Source organism: Drosophila simulans, chromosome 3L (assembly GCF_016746395.2).
Source record: "Drosophila simulans strain w501 chromosome 3L, Prin_Dsim_3.1, whole genome shotgun sequence".
NCBI classification, from domain to species: Eukaryota; Metazoa; Arthropoda; class Insecta; order Diptera; family Drosophilidae; genus Drosophila; species Drosophila simulans.
In genome coordinates this window covers 9899067-9916327 of record NC_052522.2, presented here as the reverse complement: position 1 = coordinate 9916327, position 17261 = coordinate 9899067, and the positions used below count along the sequence as shown (strand labels likewise).

Here is a 17261-nt window from a genome sequence, read left to right as displayed (position 1 = left end):
ATTCCAAAATTTGTAACCACAATTATTAAAATTTTGTATCACTGATCTATTTAAATTGCACTATAATTGTATATATGTTTTTGCGCAGTGTATTTCGGTATTTTTCCTGGCTGTTATGCAGGTAATTGCACCGCCATCGATACATCCTGCCAAGCCCGCCAAGGACCTCGGGTTCGGTTCGTCACAGGAAATTGGCAGAAATTCCATTCGGACGGAGTTGTTTGAATTTTGCATGGCCAGCTGGAACCCGGCGAATCGTTGTATGGCATTTATGGCCAGGTTTCGGATAACCATGGACAAACAAGATGCGTTAAATGTGCGATTTTGAGTGGCGGTGCCCCGTAAAAAGGCAGCGAAACAGTTCCATGAGCGAGCCCAAGGACGAGTGCTTCTTGTTGTTGCGACCCGCCTGGCATCCGACGGATCGGAAGCGGTAGATTGGCTGTCCACAACCCGGAGCCCGAGCGTAGTTGCAGGTCAGCATGAACTGGGTCAGGTTCTTGACCACGTAGAGCAGTCGGGCGCAGTCCACGTGCGAGTTGCACTCGATGGCCATGGCCGCAAAGTGGCGGTGTGCTCTGGCCGGTGGAGAATGGTGTTGGTTAAGGACGCTTTTGATCTCAAAGGAGGCCTCATAATGGAGTTAAGCGTACTGGGCCACTTCCTTTTGCTTATTCTCATCGCACGGTCATCATTTCGGAATCTACCCAATCGGTTCTTACGGCAATGGTTAACAGTTCGGGATAGAGCTCTTCCATATTGAAAACTTTCCGGAGCACGGGAACTTGACATAGAGTACATTTAATTGACAATGTAATAATCACAATACAAAATTGTATCGATGGAAATTGTAATACAACAACTTTTATTCCATTTAATTCGAAAGCTAACGTTCCACATTCGTTCCTTCCTCTTCCTGAATTATAACCTTTTATTACCTTTTTTTTATTTATTTTTCCAGGTGTCTACCATGTTTTTAAATAGACTGATTGCAACGCTGTTATACAACCTCTAATTGTCACTGACATAGCAAAAAAGGGCGTGGAAAGAGACGGCGGCAGCTCTTAGGAAAGAGACAGCGACAGGATTTGCCACTTCCCATTGTCAGTCAGTGGGCCACAAAATTGGCCGCGAAAAGTTGTAGCAAACATTCTGTTACCAAAAATGGCTGTCATCATCGTTGTCGCGTTTAACAGCTGAGTGCCTTCAGACTGAAGCTCACTTTCGTTGGCTCTTACACTGAAAGAAAGGAGTGTGGAACGGAGTACATTATATTTCTACGAAATAATAAGGGTACATCAAATTTACCACCGATGCCTATTTCATTTGAACTCGTTTAGATGATTAAGGGTAAGCTTAAATACTTAAAACACCTTATTAATATCTATGTTATTACTCAAGTACAGACAAACTACGTTTGCTGGTTAAATTTCCAGTGAAACGGATGTCAATGGCATTCGCATTAGAGCACATTAAATGTTCTTTGGGGGTAACCACACTCACAGAGGCTTTCCCAAAAACACAACTCCCCCTCACCACCCCCTGCGAACCATCATAAAATCCAGCATGAGAGGCCTAATAACTCAATATCGCTCAATTGATTACGGCCGAAAGACGCTTTTGCGGGTTTGCCAGCTGAGTCGCCTTAGTCGCTAATTGTCTGACAACTGGGGCCGCAGTTGATTTGCGTGTAATTGGCTCGACAGTGAACTTCCTGGGAACTTAAGGCCGACTTAATTAGGCCACCAAAGCAGGGACTTAAAGCCGCCGCCTCTTGGCCATCAAGGCGAACATGGCCCGTATTATGGGCCATCACTCATTCCATACAACTGAAAATATAATCCGCGCGTGCACATGTCAAGTGGGCAACTCTGGACGTCTGTCTTGTTTAGTAGGTTGTAAATTTTAATGCAAAGGAGCAGCATTTTTTGTGATTTATCGCTTTGGGCTCGGGGCCAGTCCCGAATCTATGTGAAAAGGGCATGCATTAAACAGGAGACAGGGAGCCACCGGGGCAGCCTCTGGCCGGAAGTCCTTCAGCCAGGACTCCTAGATGTGGCCAGCACGCGTTGGCCAGCACCTGTTGCCTCCGCCTTCGCCTTCACCTCCGCCCCGCCTCCTTCTCCTCCTCCTCCTCCTTTTAACCTCCTTTTCGGCCACAAAGTCAGTTTGTTTTGCGGAAATTTATGGTCCCGAACGTGGTGGTTGTGCTGGCCAAGGCAAATACAATTTTTCTGGCCCCGCCCCGTGTCTATAATTTATTTTTAATAGAGAGACAACTTTCTTGGGCCGGCTGGCCCATAAATTTGTGTGCGGCAGCAATCAAAGGAACCAGAAGTCGGGGATCAGCAGTGGAATTATGCATGCGTTTTGCATTTTAGATGTCATTATCGGTGGAACAGTGGCCTTTGTGTTTCTGTTGAGTATCTGGGCATATATCCTCTGATATCTGGACAATACATCTGTGTGCATTTCCTGCGCCGCTGCTCGCCTGTCAGAATTTTGCAATTGAATAATCAAATTGAATGGCCACAATGCTCGAGTGTGTGTGTGTGCGAGTGTGTGGTTATCTGAGTTGATTTATTGGCCAGGCCAAAGTCGCAGCCGGGTTTGGGCCATAACTCAAAGCGAGCTACTTGGACCACAAATATTTGCTAATGAAAACGGGGCGTGGCCGGTGGGGGCTAAGGGCGCTTGAGGTTTTCGGGAATCTCTTCAGATGCAGAACCGTGTCAAAGGATTGGCAATTGCCAGCCATCAATATGCGCATAAAGTTCAATATTTCCGCGCAACGTCCCCCGAATCCTGCTAACAATAATCCCAAACCCTAATTTTATGCAAATCTCGTCAAAGTACTCGGCTCTCTCTTTTCAATCCACCCATCCCCCGACACAGACTTTTGCACAACTCAACAGCTTTGATGGGGAAAATCCTGTGCCCGAGACTTTTCCGCCTTGTAATGGGGTGGGGTGAACTTTTTAAGCGCCGGCGTGGAAAACTTGTCCGTGTCTTGCATGCGAAGGAAAATGTGTCAAACTCAAAGTCCCTGCTTTCGGTTCGCAATCGTAAACATGAAAAGGAATTCGGCGCATTGCGCCTTCTTATCGCTTCGAATTTAAGTTAATTAAGTTGTTACACTCCTGATCTAACACACAAATCGCAAAACAAACGCAATGTCTGTCTGGGGAATTTCACTTTTCTATGCCTTCGAAGGTCGTAAAGCATTTCCCATTTTCCGAGGACAAAGCCGAAGGGCAGCGGCCAAAACTAGAACTTATTCATTTGCATTGCGTCAACTCATAAAAAATGAATGTCCTGCTTAAAAGTACGAACTGCGAATGACCTTTATTGAAAGCGAAAAGTACTCTAAATAATTCATGAGATGTTTACACAACGGGTTTTTCTTCCAGTTTAGGTTCCGCTCAGCTAATGTAAAACCAAGTTCAAAGTAGCAAATAATTAATTCACCATATCATTCAATATACATGTAACTTATTTGCATGTTGACAAAATATTATTTATTATTAATTATTTAAGATATTGCAAAACTTTTTCATATATGGAGTAATTTATTTAGTTTTTCACAAAGTTAATAAACAGTATGATTTTAATCTTTTAATATTTCGATTTTTGCATCCTTTCCACTTTAAAAATTGCTTAATAAACTGGTCAGAGCTATTTGGTTAATGTTTATATGATTAGCTACTATGTAATCAATACTAAACTATATAATTTTGTATAAATACCAACATTATAAGGCTTACCTTTTGAATTAAAAGCTTATATCTTATTATAAAATGAATTTATTTAAATAAAAATACGGAAATCTTAAAAAAATGTTTGTATAGCTGACAAGAAAAAACTATATGCTCTGCTTAAATTGTTAAACAAGCTTTTTGCCAAAGAGAGTCAGGATCACCGCAGCCCATCTTTCCCCAGGGTATAATTATGCCAACTTTTATTATGTAGAATCGTGTGACTGTGTGTCCATACAAGTTTTTTAATTCTTTCGAGTCCGCGCATTTTTTAAAGCCGCTCGGAAATATGCAAAAATTGTGTGTACGTGTGTGGGTGTTTATATTTTCCTTTTGCATTTCGCTGCATCCAGTAGCGCTATGTGGGTGTTGGTGAGCATTGTGTTCACACATAAATTTTAGGCAAACACAGGCAGCCAAACCAACACACACACACGCATGCCATAACATTCGCTGGTTTATTTGGGTGAAGGCCAAGAGGAAAAAAAAAAGGGAAAGTAGAGGAAAGACCCAAAGGCAGCCGCCACAACGGGCAAATCTCAGAATTAAATGCAATTTAGTGCAGCAAAGTGGCAGCCCGCAACAACACAAAACAAACTGACACAATCACATTTGGTTGCATGGGCAGAAATGCTGAAAATGCGAGTAACAACTTTTCCACTTCTCCCAGGCATTCGAATCATGGCTGAAATACGCATTCGAAATTACCCAATCATTTCTGGCATAACATGTCAATTTGTATTGGCCAAAGGTCGGGGTGGAAGAAAGGTAGAAAAACGTTGGGAAAATGGCGAAAGAGGCCAGAGCGTTTTTAGCCAACTTGGAGCGACAAGTAAACAAAATGCCCCAGCTTAGATGCCACTTACGAATGCCATTAGGCCCGGTTCAAATGCAAACTAAGGCAAAACATGAGCAGCAACAAAGAGGAACTGCCATATCGAATCCAATGCCAAGGCAAATGTGCTGTAAGCCTGCGGATTTCTATAACAATGTGGAATTTCTGAACACGGCATTTGATGTTGTTTCCACATTTGAATGTTAAGTGGCCGCTTTGTCAAGGCTCAGACCCAGGATTTTGCGAACCCTTCCTGCCAGCGTAATCTTGCTCCATCCGTCTTCATCTCTATCTCTCACTCGCAATCAAATCGGAGGGGAATCAGGCTAAATCGGGGAAAGAAGTACAAATTGAAAATGCAAATCTTTGGCACAGCTCAAAAGTGCAAAACAAACAGCCAACTGGTCGAGAAACAAATACAACAAAAACGGCAAGGAGGAAGATTTAAGGACGAGCTGAAAGTGCATAAATTGTTGCATACTTCGCAGCGCCGTAATAATTGCAAAGCGCTTGTAAGCACCTGGCTAAAACTTCTTGGCAAGAGTTTTCGCCCTCGCTGATGAGCTGTGCAAATTTGTTGGACCAGCTTCGGTGCTAATTGGTTAAATAAGATGTTTTCATTTTGCCAGCTTAAGCCAATGAATATTGCGTATACGCCAGGGGTAGCAAAATGAAACGTTTCAGTATCTGAAGATTAGGAAAAGTGCTAATAACACATTTCTGCTAGGTTAATTACTTCTTTTAAGCCGGATTATTTACGACTTATGCGTTGTGTATTGCTTAGAGTGTCTATTTTTGAAATTGTGTTTATCTAGAGCAGCCAAATTATTATCCATGATAAAATTTAATGTAAAATTCCTATAATATTGACGTTATTCAACATATTTTTAAACCTTAGTATCTCTTTTAAGAAATTGTCTACCAGTGACTTCATTTGCTTACCATCTAAAAGCCTTGGAAAAACACTTCCGATAATATATTTACATTGGCTAAGGAGAAAATGTCCAACCATTTGAATTCGCTAGCAAAGCAGCCTGAAATCAGAAGCTTATATTTTTCAAGTGACCGCTGTAATTGTAAATTTATTACAGTCTGCTCCACTGATTCCTTGGCTTTTACAATGTCCGAAAACCCATGGACTTTATTTAGCCTCGACTTCCTTTGTGGCTTTTGTGTGCGGCTACATTTTTATTGCCTCTTCATCGGCTTTGTTTGTTTTGCCTGCGACTTTAATGCTGCCTAATCTTTGCCGTTTACCAAAAACGGTGCCCCAAGGAGCGCTAGGCAAATGAATTGCATTATGATTGCCAGACCACAAAGGATCCGGGCTAAAATGGGGTGGGGCTTTGAGTGGTGTGGTGCGGATGCTAGTGGCACAGGACTCTTAGTTAGGTGTGCCCCGGCAAGTGTGCACCGTAAATTCCAAGAAAATATTGTCATCTTTAAGCCAAACCAAAGAAAGTTTGCTCACTTCAGGGGCCAGGCTAAAACTTTCACTGCGTTCTGGCAATTGATTTGGAGCACTTGCGAAAAACATGCATCTTTAATCCATTAGCACTGTATTTAAATCATACGTAATTTTTTAAAATGAAGGCAAGCCTAATGAATAATTTTTATTACCTTATTTACACTTATAAATTTAAGATATGTTATAAGCGCATTATGAAAGAAGCTTTTTCATATCAATTTAAGTCTTGGCAAAAGCGTTTTCATCCCCAAAGTATAACAAAGTCTGAATGAAACTACAGTTATATTATCATATAGTCGTATAAGCTGAAACTAAAATAAGGTTAATTAAGTGCACTTGCTAAGTCTTAAAAATGGCCACTTGTTCAGCACTAAGCCTCTTAAGCTGTACACAACTTTGCCCGCAAATAAATGATGGTGCCATAGCTCCAAAAATACGCAAACGTGTCGCACCCAAAAAGTGGGTCATCTTAAAGTGGATGAAGCGTTGGGGAATCGGTTTCGGGAACCACTCGCCATATGCAGCACCCATGCACATTGGTGCCGTCGGTTATTAGCCAGCATTGTTATGGCCACGTTGTCGCCGTTGTTGTTGCGGCCATGTTATCGCCGGCTGGCCGTGTTGTTTATAATGTGGCCAGAAAGGACCAGAAGGACCCGGCGTGGTCGGCTTGGTTGGGCCAGAACGGCTTACCAACTGCTTACGGCCTGCGGGCAGGCTATTAGTTATTTTATGGCCCCTCGATGATATCGGTGGTGGCCCCGGCAGCGACTTCAATGCATAATTTTGCACTCAATTATAATGGAAGCCACCCGGATGGGTGGCCAAATGGGGTATAGCTTTGGCGTTGGGGTAATGAAGTGCTCGATCCGTAACTTTGACGTCTCGAGGACCAAGATGCCGGAGAAGAGTTTGTCATGGCAGGAAATTATCATTAATTACACGCAATCAATAGATCAATCTGAAGATGACTACAGTGTGCAGTATAGAACACCACCTCATCGAGTGGGTCAAGTGTGTGTCTGTCGGAGTCGGACAGAATTTGGGTTAAGCTGCGGCATATTAAAAAACATTTCCACCACGCTTTATTGCCACCCCAGCGAAATAATGATGATGATGATGTTGCATCGAAGTTGCAACTCCAAAGGCAGCAGCAACTTTTCGCTCGGCTGATTGAAACTTTTTCGATTTCGTGCTCATAACGGACACAACTTTGTGGGGAATTAGCATAATTATTGCACCATAAAACGGTTATATGCCATTGGCAAAATGGCTGCAAAATCCCTTTTCCTCCTGCCCCGCAAAATGTAAATTTGTAGCTCTCTGGATTGATTCGCACCGCCAGTGGGATTTATTTCAAATCCGCTCCAAGTAATTTCTTGCTCTTTTAATGTTTGGCCACGAAAAGTGTTCACTGCAATTTTATTGCTTGCCCCAAGTTGGGCGAAAACTTTTCGGCTGACATATTAGAGTTGCATCCGCAAAAACCTCAGCCGCAACTGCTAAGCAGCAGGACTTTGAGACATCCCTCCCCTGACTTTCTATTCTCCCGATCCATCGTTTTGTTGCAACCAAAACGAGGGGCTACATTTCTTCCAACCGAAATTGTCAGTCTTGCTCTTATAAGTACATAAGCCTGGCCAGGAGCATCTGTGTCCTGTAAGCCTGCCCCTACATCTGTGTGCATGGGTGTTGATGCACTGGAAAAAGCGATATCTTCAAATTAGTCATAAGTAGATTATAAGGCATAAAAGTTTGTTCTAAAGGAATAGTCTAGGGAGAGACAGCTAATTACAGCTTATTATTCGTTCCGTGCTGGGATAATATTCCAACACCCATTTCCGTGCAGTGTGACAACACTCGAGCATTCATTCTCATAGATTTTAGCGCATCTGGCTGGCCCTTTTTTATAGCATTAGGACATGGACTGCCGTTCAAGTGTCTGCGGCCAGTTGGGACACTTTTATTGCACAGCATGCGACCAGAAGATAGTTTGCGGTGGATTTGGTGGCCGAGTGGTGCCGAAAAGGATATGCCATGGAAATGGAGACACTTTTATGGACTGGAAGGCTGGGTGCTGCCGGGAGCGGATGGCTAAGAGGCCAGTCGTTTTGCGTATAACCGAAATGGCCAAAAACCAAAACACAAGAAACCCCGAAACCATGTGCTGAATAGTTAAGCATGTGGGGCAACTGGAATGTGAGATGAATATCCGCTTGGTGCTTGGGATGCTGGGATGTGGGGTGGCAGTGGGAGGCGATGGGGCCGCGAGTTACATAAATGTCGCTCACAGCTTGACCTTGAGCCACCGAGAGTCATCCGGATTTGTAGCTGCGAGTGGCCACTAGTCCGGGGTCTTGACAATCCGATTGCCAAGCAGGGCAGCGCCGGAATCCATCAACAAACCATAAACTATGGGCGAGACTCTGCAGACAAGTGATGGATAAATGTTGGCAAATAAAGAAATAGTTAAGCTTTCTGGCCAAGAGAGATAGGAAACGAAAGCTGAGGGGGAAAAAGCACTTGACTTGGCTGAGATTGTTGTAGTAAAACTGAGAAAGATGGAAATGTAAATTGAATCACTTGAAGCAATTTCCATGATAATACGAAACAGTTTCAGTCGTACTAAAAGGCACAGTGTTTTCAAAAAGCTAGCTTAAATGCGAAGATATTTGTTTGGTAAATTTAATTAACGAGGAAAAATTAAAACTCATCGTTTTAGCCCAGAATTCAGAACTACGATACACAAGCACGTCCACTGTAAAATATAATGAAGGCAATCAAATGCAGGGCTTTTTGCGGCACCTATGATTAAATTCACCGGGTCGGAGTCACTCGCTTAATCGCTTTTCCAGCCTTAAGGCCGAATCAAATATAACCGGCCACGCCCATCCCCACCCCCTACCATTGCGAAAAGACCTCAAGGACACACTGAGGGTGAATCCGGGAAAATGGCAAGTGAAATAGCCGGACGGATTCATTCGGTGGCAGTGGCAGTTGCAGATGCACTTGCCACTTGCCACTTGGTTTGGGGCAAGCTGAAAATCTCTGGCGCATGTTTTAAGCTAAACGACTTGGATTTAAAAATAAATTGAGGTCAGCTAAGAGACAGTGTGGAATGCTGATTTTGTTGCTGGCGGCCGTTTTGTTCCTTGACTGTTTTGCGCTTTTAGTGCAGTTGGCCGGAATCGTAAAACGAAATTCGGCGTACATAATGGTAATTGCGTGTTTTTTTCCACTCTAATTACGAGTTATATGCCCGCGCACACACTGACACAATGCGCACATGCAAACACACACATCCGTGCGGAGAAAGCGGGGAAGGCAGAGAAAGCGCCGCAAGAAATGCCAACCTAAATTTCCGGCCCTCTCGCAGTCGTCGTCGCACTGGCATAAAAATGGGAATTAAAAGAAAAATGCATATAAAGTGTTGCATTTGCAGTTGCTCCTGCTGCCGCTTCGGTTGCTCCTTGTTCTTCGGTTCTTTTCACACTCGTCTCGACCCTTCGCTGCTAATTAAAAACAGCACATAGTGCCATTAAAGCCAAAAGTTCGCATCGTATGCCGGCCTTCTTTTTTTTCCGGGTCAGGATAAGAGACAGAACCAGGAAGAAGAAGGCGGCGGCAGAAGGGGCGTGGCTGGGGAATGGAGGACACTAGTGGCCCTGCATATGCGCTATTTGTACAGAGATTATCTCATTATGTTTGCGGTTTTAGTCGCACTGCCACTTTTTGGCCATAGGCTGCACAACATGGCGTATAATTAATTACGTAATGAGCACGCCTGCCAGACACAAATCCACCAGCGAAGAGAAAGAGAAGGCACATGGGGGCGCGACAGAGACGGAGCACACTTGGCAGCTGCTTGAGGCCACTGCAGTGGAAAGTGGAAATCTCTGTCTGAACTCGCACTCAACGCCCACGACTCATTGTCCTTTTTTGGTTGGTCCTCGGGGAGCCTCTTTTCTGCCCGAGCCACAGTGAAACTTCGGTAACTCCAACGAGCGCTTGTTTACTGCAAGTTCCAGTTGAGATATTTGCTCTTCACTTATTTTTGGGTAAGTTGGGTAAATAAATTCAAGCAGATTTTGGGTGAAAAACAAGTAAGTAAGTGAAGTTATATGGTTACACTTAAGCATTTTCATTGAACTAAAATGTAAATTAATTTGAAAAATATATATTTAATGAGACAAACTTGCTTGTTTAATTATTCAAGCACTGCACTATACTTCATACGATTTTCTTTAAAGTTACTACCTTAGATTATCTTTAGCAACAAAATCATTTATGTAATAACAATAAAGTAACATACAGAACAGCTAAAAACAGTTAAGTTAAGGCTGCAATCGTGTAAAGCCAATTTTTTCATTATTTTTATGTTACTTGTTATTGGCGTTTTTTGTACTTTTGTTTGCCAAGAGCTTATCACGCCGCCATTAAAAATTGTTTGCCTTTCCTTTGTGCTCAACAAACACGACGAACGATTTACACAATTGCAAACATATTTGACAGCGACAACAACTGAAAAAAAAATGCGAAAATATTTATGGATGGATAAATTTGCTGTGTACTCAATTGGCAAACGTCGCACTGGGTATAATGAATTCACCAGAAGGTATGCAACAGACGAAATGACCATATACGTCAGTCAAAAATATGTTCGTATGAAATCATAAATGAAAATTCATTGATTAAGTTAAGGAGAGCAGAAGTCGTGTGCATATATATTTATACTGGGTATACTAGGGTAGAAATGCGTGAACCATATTACCAATTCCATTGCACTATTTGCAGAATGACAAAATAATTACAAACATACAGAAATTTTATCCAGCTGCGTTTATGGTTTGCATGCATGCAGCGATTGAGTGGCACAAAGGTACGAAGAGTCCATAAAAAATGCATCAGCATTGAACAGGGTGATCAACCGGATCCGGTTACCAATGGGAGCTGAAATGATGTAGGTAGATATTTTAAAAATGCTCTCAGCAGATCAAAGTGAATAAATCATATCGCCGAATTCATATATTCAGAAGAAGTCACAGAAGAGGCCACCCTGCACTGCTTTTGCATCTCCCCTTATCATCCAAGTTCATATTCAGTCATTAAGATATATGTTCACTTATATTGAAATTAAATCGCATGTGTGTCAATATTTGTGCACCCACATTCACACTACTCGAATGCGCGAATAAATAAGAGCAAAATATTTTATAGCAAATGAATTAATTTCAGTAGTTTGCATTTTCAATTCGCTGGCACTCACTTTTAATTTCCCCTCACGCTCTCGACTCTCCCCCCTTCCCCTGGGATCTTTTTGGACAAAATCAATGTGCAGATTGCAGATTTATTCAATGTGCTGCTGCGTTTTTTTCTTTTTTTTTTTTGCTGTTGCACAACAAACATAATTACAATTTAATGCAGTTGTTAAACAGAAAGGTTCGAGAAATCCGCAAATATGGCAGCCAGTACACACACATTCAGCGAACGTTGACTTAAGCCGCGACAAACAATTCAGGCGTAAGCTTACACGTAATTGCAAATAATCATCTTTATATTCGGCTTAATCCTGCACACTATTATATAAATTATTTTACATACCGCCACAGCAGCGGTTGAGAAAACCACGACCTACATTACACCGTGGTGTGCTAGCCACCGCAGCAAGGAATTCCCGCCCCTCGAGCGGAAAACAAAAAATAAAATCCAGAAACCCCCCCAGACCACCGAGACCGAGCCTGACAATAGTTTATGGCACAAGTGTTAAATATTTTTGTTTGGCACGCCAATGCTCCGAGCGGAACTCACAGGACCTCCCATCCCACGCCCCCATCTTCAGTTCCCTTCCCTTTCCTGCCCGCTGGAAAAAAGGAAAAAGGGAAACTCAATCCCTGGGCTTCGGCTACAATTACAGCGGAGTTGGCATCACATACATGTTGGAATTATTAAATACGAGCCATCGCCTGGCCATCGATTGGCCCTATCGATCTAACAGTGTTTCTCGGTCGGAATTCGCCAGCAGCTTAGTTCAGTTTACAATAAATAACCAGGCCGTAATGCTCGGCGGGCTGTGGAGGGGCCATAAATTAGAGGCCCTCCAAATTGTAGGCACTTTAAATGCCCCGAAGGATTCGGCGGCAGGCGCCTTCCATTTAATTCAATTTATCCAAGTTCTTACTCTTTCCAACTATTTGCAACTTTGCACACAACAAGCGCGCGATGGCAAAGGAAAAGTGAGGAAAAAGGTAAGCCAAATTATAATGCTTAACCTTTAAGCCTGCCTCGGATTGCGTGCTAAGTTCTCTTGGTTACTTAACTGGGCCGAGTTCTTCTGGCCCGGGGCTCTGTTCCCTTTGCCAGCGGTATTATTATTATGTTGTTCGCAGCGAGTGCTACAAGGAGCAGTGGGCGTGGCCACGTCGCTTTTCGGGCAGCAAAATGAGGCATCGATGCCTAAGTCGGCTCAGACAGGCTCTGGGGATGTCTAGGATTAGCGGTGAAAGGATAATAGGCGGCTCTTCTGCTTGGTAAGCAGCAATTTTCACTGCTCTGTATCACTCAGTCCATCTAAAGGTCGAAAGTCCTGATCAAGTTAAGGGTAAAGGGCATAATTAAAAATGGAAGAATATCTTTACAACTACATATTGAGATTTTTTGAGAATTACTATTAAACTGAGGTAAGCTGTGTAATTTATAATAAATTTACCAGGCAGAATTAATGAAATTAAATTTAAATTTATAGATTACCATAATAGTTAATTGTGCATTAAAGCGTATCACATTTCTGCCATTTACATGAATAAATCCAATTTTTCCTACCACATTCTACACATTTTAGTGTTAGCACTTTTGCCCCCATTTTCCCATCCTTCCACTATCCCATTCTGGCTTCAATCCACCAGCATTGGCTCTTCCACCATCATATTAACATTAGCATATTTTTGATCGCTCGGGCGGGTCCTCGAGACTTCGGGGCGTGGCAGTGTATTCCATGGTCGAGGTCAGAGCAGCTTCCTGCCGCCACATCCCCTGGCACTTCATGCTCCACGGTTGTTTGCACCTCTCCTTGATTTCCTTTTTTCCGTTCCGCCGGATTCGCGGCATTGCAGCCGTTGGCCGTTGGCTTAAGCCGTGCCAGCTGTTAACGACCTCTGCTAGTTGCGGCTCGTTTGGCGGATAACTGCAGTCTGGCCAAGTGGGGCGCAAAACCAAGTAATGGCGCCCGAGCAGGGACGCTGAACTGCAATTGCAAGGCGAAGTTTATGAAAATGACTCCGAATGCGGAGTTGCCAAAGGGGCGGTCGGTGGGATGAGTGTGTATATAAGTTTCCTAAATTTATTACAATTCGCGCGCAAACTGAAAGCTATAATTTTCGAGCGGTTTCTGGCGACCACGCCTCGAATGTCGAATGTCGATTTTTGATATTTGCGTTTCGCACGCAACACGATTTAAACTTTTCCCACTCCACTGCACTCCGCTCCACTCCACAACTTCGTTTCGTTTCGCCAGCTAAAAATATCCATAAATCAATTTGAGTTGATTCCAAGTTCTGCCAGCAGTGCCGCCCACGCTCCGTGCCGCCGAGTGTCTCGTCTAAATTGAAGGCTGGGCGGGCATAGGATGGCCTGGCATAAGTTTGCATAAATTTCGCAGACAGTCCTTGGCTCGATTCCGGATTGAAAGAGGCTTTTGCCGGCCTTGGATGTTTGCTTGGTCAATATTTTGTCCACCTCCCCGGTGCTCAAGTGCCCAAGTGCTCCGGAGCACTTGATGCATACGGTGGCCACTGTGCAGTGCGGCAGGCGCAACTTCATCAGTGTCGCCGGGCTGTCAAAAGATTTAACACTTTAATGAGGTTTTGTGCAGTGCTCACATCTGTGGGCGAATTCGACTGTCCGTCCACATGTGTACTTATTGTATTTATTATTCGCTCTGCGGTCTTGCTCCAGTCGCGTCCTTCGTCCCGGTTAACCGGCCATCCATCGACCCATCCCATCCAGCCAGGCACATGTTCATCCTTCTTCAGCTCATTCGATGTCCGTTGTTCGTTGTCGACTGTCATCCGTCGTCCGTCGTCGCATGTCAATGCTGCTGGCCATTGTTGACAATGGGATTTATATTTCAACAGTCTCGTCGGATCCGCTCACATATATATACATATATATATGCATTTGTATAGAGCGGAGCACATGGCAAGTTTTGCCATTAACATATTGATTTTTATAGCTCGCAAATTTACGAGCTTCTGCCTTGCGTGGGCTCCTTTTTTCTGCTGACGTGCATAAAAGGTTTTAAAAGTAACGCCATTAATTTCTGGAATGTTTCAGGAAATACTTCAACATAAATTTGGTAAAGTTTAGGGGCGAATATATCAAATGCTCTTTCCCGGCACTTTTATGATTGAACGGGAAAGTTGCCTAAGTGAATTTCTTAATCAGAAATGCTTCCAATTTGCCCGTTCATTATTATTGATAGTTATCTGAAAGTTGCTAATTAATGGTCGTATCAAAAATCACTTAGCAGTGCTACTCCAATTTTCAATTTCTCCAATTTGTCTGCTGTTTCATTTCGCATTTAAGCGTATTATCCTTTTCCTATATTTCAGTCAATTTTACACTGAGCGAGAAGGGACAAATATCTAATGAAATGCGCCGTCCGATATGCAAATCAGGCATATTATTTACGGTCGCAATACGAGACCAATAAACAAGCAAATAGTTTGATAGCTAACCAGAAACAACAACAACTATAATAAATCCAAATAGATAAGTTTACTCAGGCACAAACACTTATGTTTGTGCGTCTGTTGCTGGACAAGTAAATATTGATATTTTGATTTGAAATTGAGTGAAGAAATAGCCAATGGGGAAACGCTTAATATATGCAGAAACCATGTTATTATCCATTCAAAAGTGAAGGATAACTTTCGATTTCTCCCTCGCCCATCGAAGCCAACAAATCATTTTAAGCGAACACATTAGCTTTTGATGATGGGGCTTTGATTAGCTATTAGGATTTCAATTAGAAAAACTACAGCAACCGCAAAAACCAACTCACATTTTGGGTCTCTCGAATGAGGTTTACTTAAGCAAATATTTGCCAGCAATTATTTGCGATAAACGGTTGCCTGCGGACTTCGCTCGGTTTATTTGGCTCTTAAATAAATTACCGGGGACGGCCCTTCACAGTTTTGGGATGATAAACACGTTCAAATCGTTGCGAGCCGCATAAAACCTGTACAATTACTTATAAATTTAAAGCATTTATAACATGCTTAATGAATTTCCAGCGAGGCGAAGACGAGATTCCTCCGCAGGACTCTGTGCTCCATCCTTCTTGCTCCTTGCTGGCTGGCTGACTGGTTGCCTGCTTGGTAATGTTTTCCTTGAATTATGATGCTTTTAAAACGTAATTTATTTTTTTAAATAAACACTGAGCGCGCTGCCTTCGCCGTTTTGCTTTCTCTTAGCTTCTGATTTTGGCTCTTCTGCTGTGCGGCTGAGAATCTGAAATGAATTTAAATTAATTTTATTATTTCAGTCAAAATTGCTTCGACTGCTGCATCTTGGCGCTGCTTATTGAGCTGAGCTCATAATTCTGTTTATTTTTATTATGCGCTTTCTTTTATTGGTTCATAATTTGTGAGTGCCGCTTTAGTGGATAAAGTCTATGGCACACAAAGGAAATCCACCATAAACTTAACAAAGTGAAATTTGTTTAATATTTGCAAGGAACTCCCTAAGACACTAACAAGCAATTACTCACAGTCCTTACAGACTCCACAGCATTTTGGGTTTTGTTCTTACATAGCTTCTGCAAAATCGATACCCTAGCAATTTATTGATATGGTCATTACAGGCTAAAGTTGGCAACATCTTCACATTGGAGGGTCTGGCTAGAAATTGCATTTGGCTGGGAAACGAAACTCTTAGCAATCAAATTGGGCAAACATCAAGGCGGGCGAGCCAGAACGCAAGACGTAGTTGTCGTACTTCAAAAACTCAAGTCGTGCATATTTATCAAAACATATTCGATATATGGAGAGGAAATGGGGAAAAATTGCACGTGCATGCAAGAGCAAACACGAAGAAATTGTTGGCACTGAAGTCCCTATACACACATGGAAAATAAGAGAGAACCAGGACCAGGACGAAGGATACGCCGTTCGCTCTCCATCTGCAGTTGACGTTGTTGGCGCTTCAGAAATGTGTAAAATATTTTGGCCATCACAGAATATGGCACGCGGAAAGGGCAACCAACAATATTTATTATGGAAAATAGGCGAGAAGGCGTACCTCTACAGGTCCTACTACCCATTGCGCATTGATTAATGCTCTCCATGCAGACAACATGGCGTATGCGTAATGTGGCAATGAGATATAAATCGAAGGCAGCGCATTAATGGCCAACTATTAAACTAATCGCTTTTGTTGCCCAGCGACTGGCAATTATCCTGCGCTCACTCCCCTCATTTCCCCAAATCAAGTCATAAAACAAAACAAGGGGAAAAAGCAAAAAGAGCGAGAAAAAGCAAAAAGTCCTGCCAAATGTCGATCCTGGCTGAAGGAAAATGGCAGGACGAAAGTCCGGGACTAAAGCAATTTTACACCTGTCAGCAAATAAAACGTTGATACACAAATAGAAAAATCCGTCTAAGTAGCAAAATTATTGTTGAAAGCACAATGCGCCCTGCAAAATAAAAAAAAAAAGGGACAGTCGCAAAGAGGACTCAACGAAATCGCTTTTGCTTTCGTTGTTTAAGACAAATACCGCGCAGCAACAAAAGGCCAACTCATTGTTGTTGCTGTTGATTCACCTTTCTGCCACGCCCCGCATCCCAGCCGCCCACTTCTAACGCTCGTTTTTTCCACCGCTCCTTTGTGCTAAATAAACATTTATAAAAACAGCCAAAAGTTTTTATTCGCTGATGCTGCTTCTGTTGCCACTTTTTGGACCTTTTTTCCGCCCTTCCCTCGATTTTGGCAGGGAATTTCATTTTGAATTTCAACCGAACATTTCACGGGACTTTGACGCATGGCAAAGTTTATTTCTATATAAATTTATACGCTAGCCGAGAACAGGTATATTTGATAAGTGGGTGAGTTGGTCTCAGGCAAATATTAGCAAACAAAGTATACCATATGATTATCGTTATCCTTTGGGGGTGGCATAAAAAATATATGTGGTGATTTGAAGCTTTTA

The 17261-nt window shown here is 42.7% G+C and overlaps 1 protein-coding gene and 1 long non-coding RNA gene across 3 annotated transcripts in view; one reads left to right on the top strand and one right to left on the bottom strand.

Annotated features, from left to right (window-relative positions):
- Positions 1–17261, bottom strand: part of LOC6737519 (kin of IRRE-like protein 2) — a 228628-nt gene that overhangs the window by 79272 nt on the left and 132095 nt on the right. Inside the window, exon 7 of one of the 2 annotated variants that reach the window (XM_039293997.2) lies at positions 15510–15565. The exons of the other annotated variant lie outside the window; for it this stretch is intronic. Coding sequence (XP_039149931.1) covers positions 15525–15565 — 41 coding nt within the window. The 3' untranslated portion in view covers positions 15510–15524. Of the gene's footprint in view, positions 1–15509; positions 15566–17261 lie in introns of those variants that run through there. 2 annotated transcript variants of the gene reach the window in all.
- On the top strand, positions 12116–16965 carry LOC123327226. The gene is made up of 3 exons (XR_006541790.1): positions 12116–12303; positions 15349–15432; positions 15918–16965. It is a non-coding gene; the product is annotated as an uncharacterized LOC123327226 (long non-coding RNA).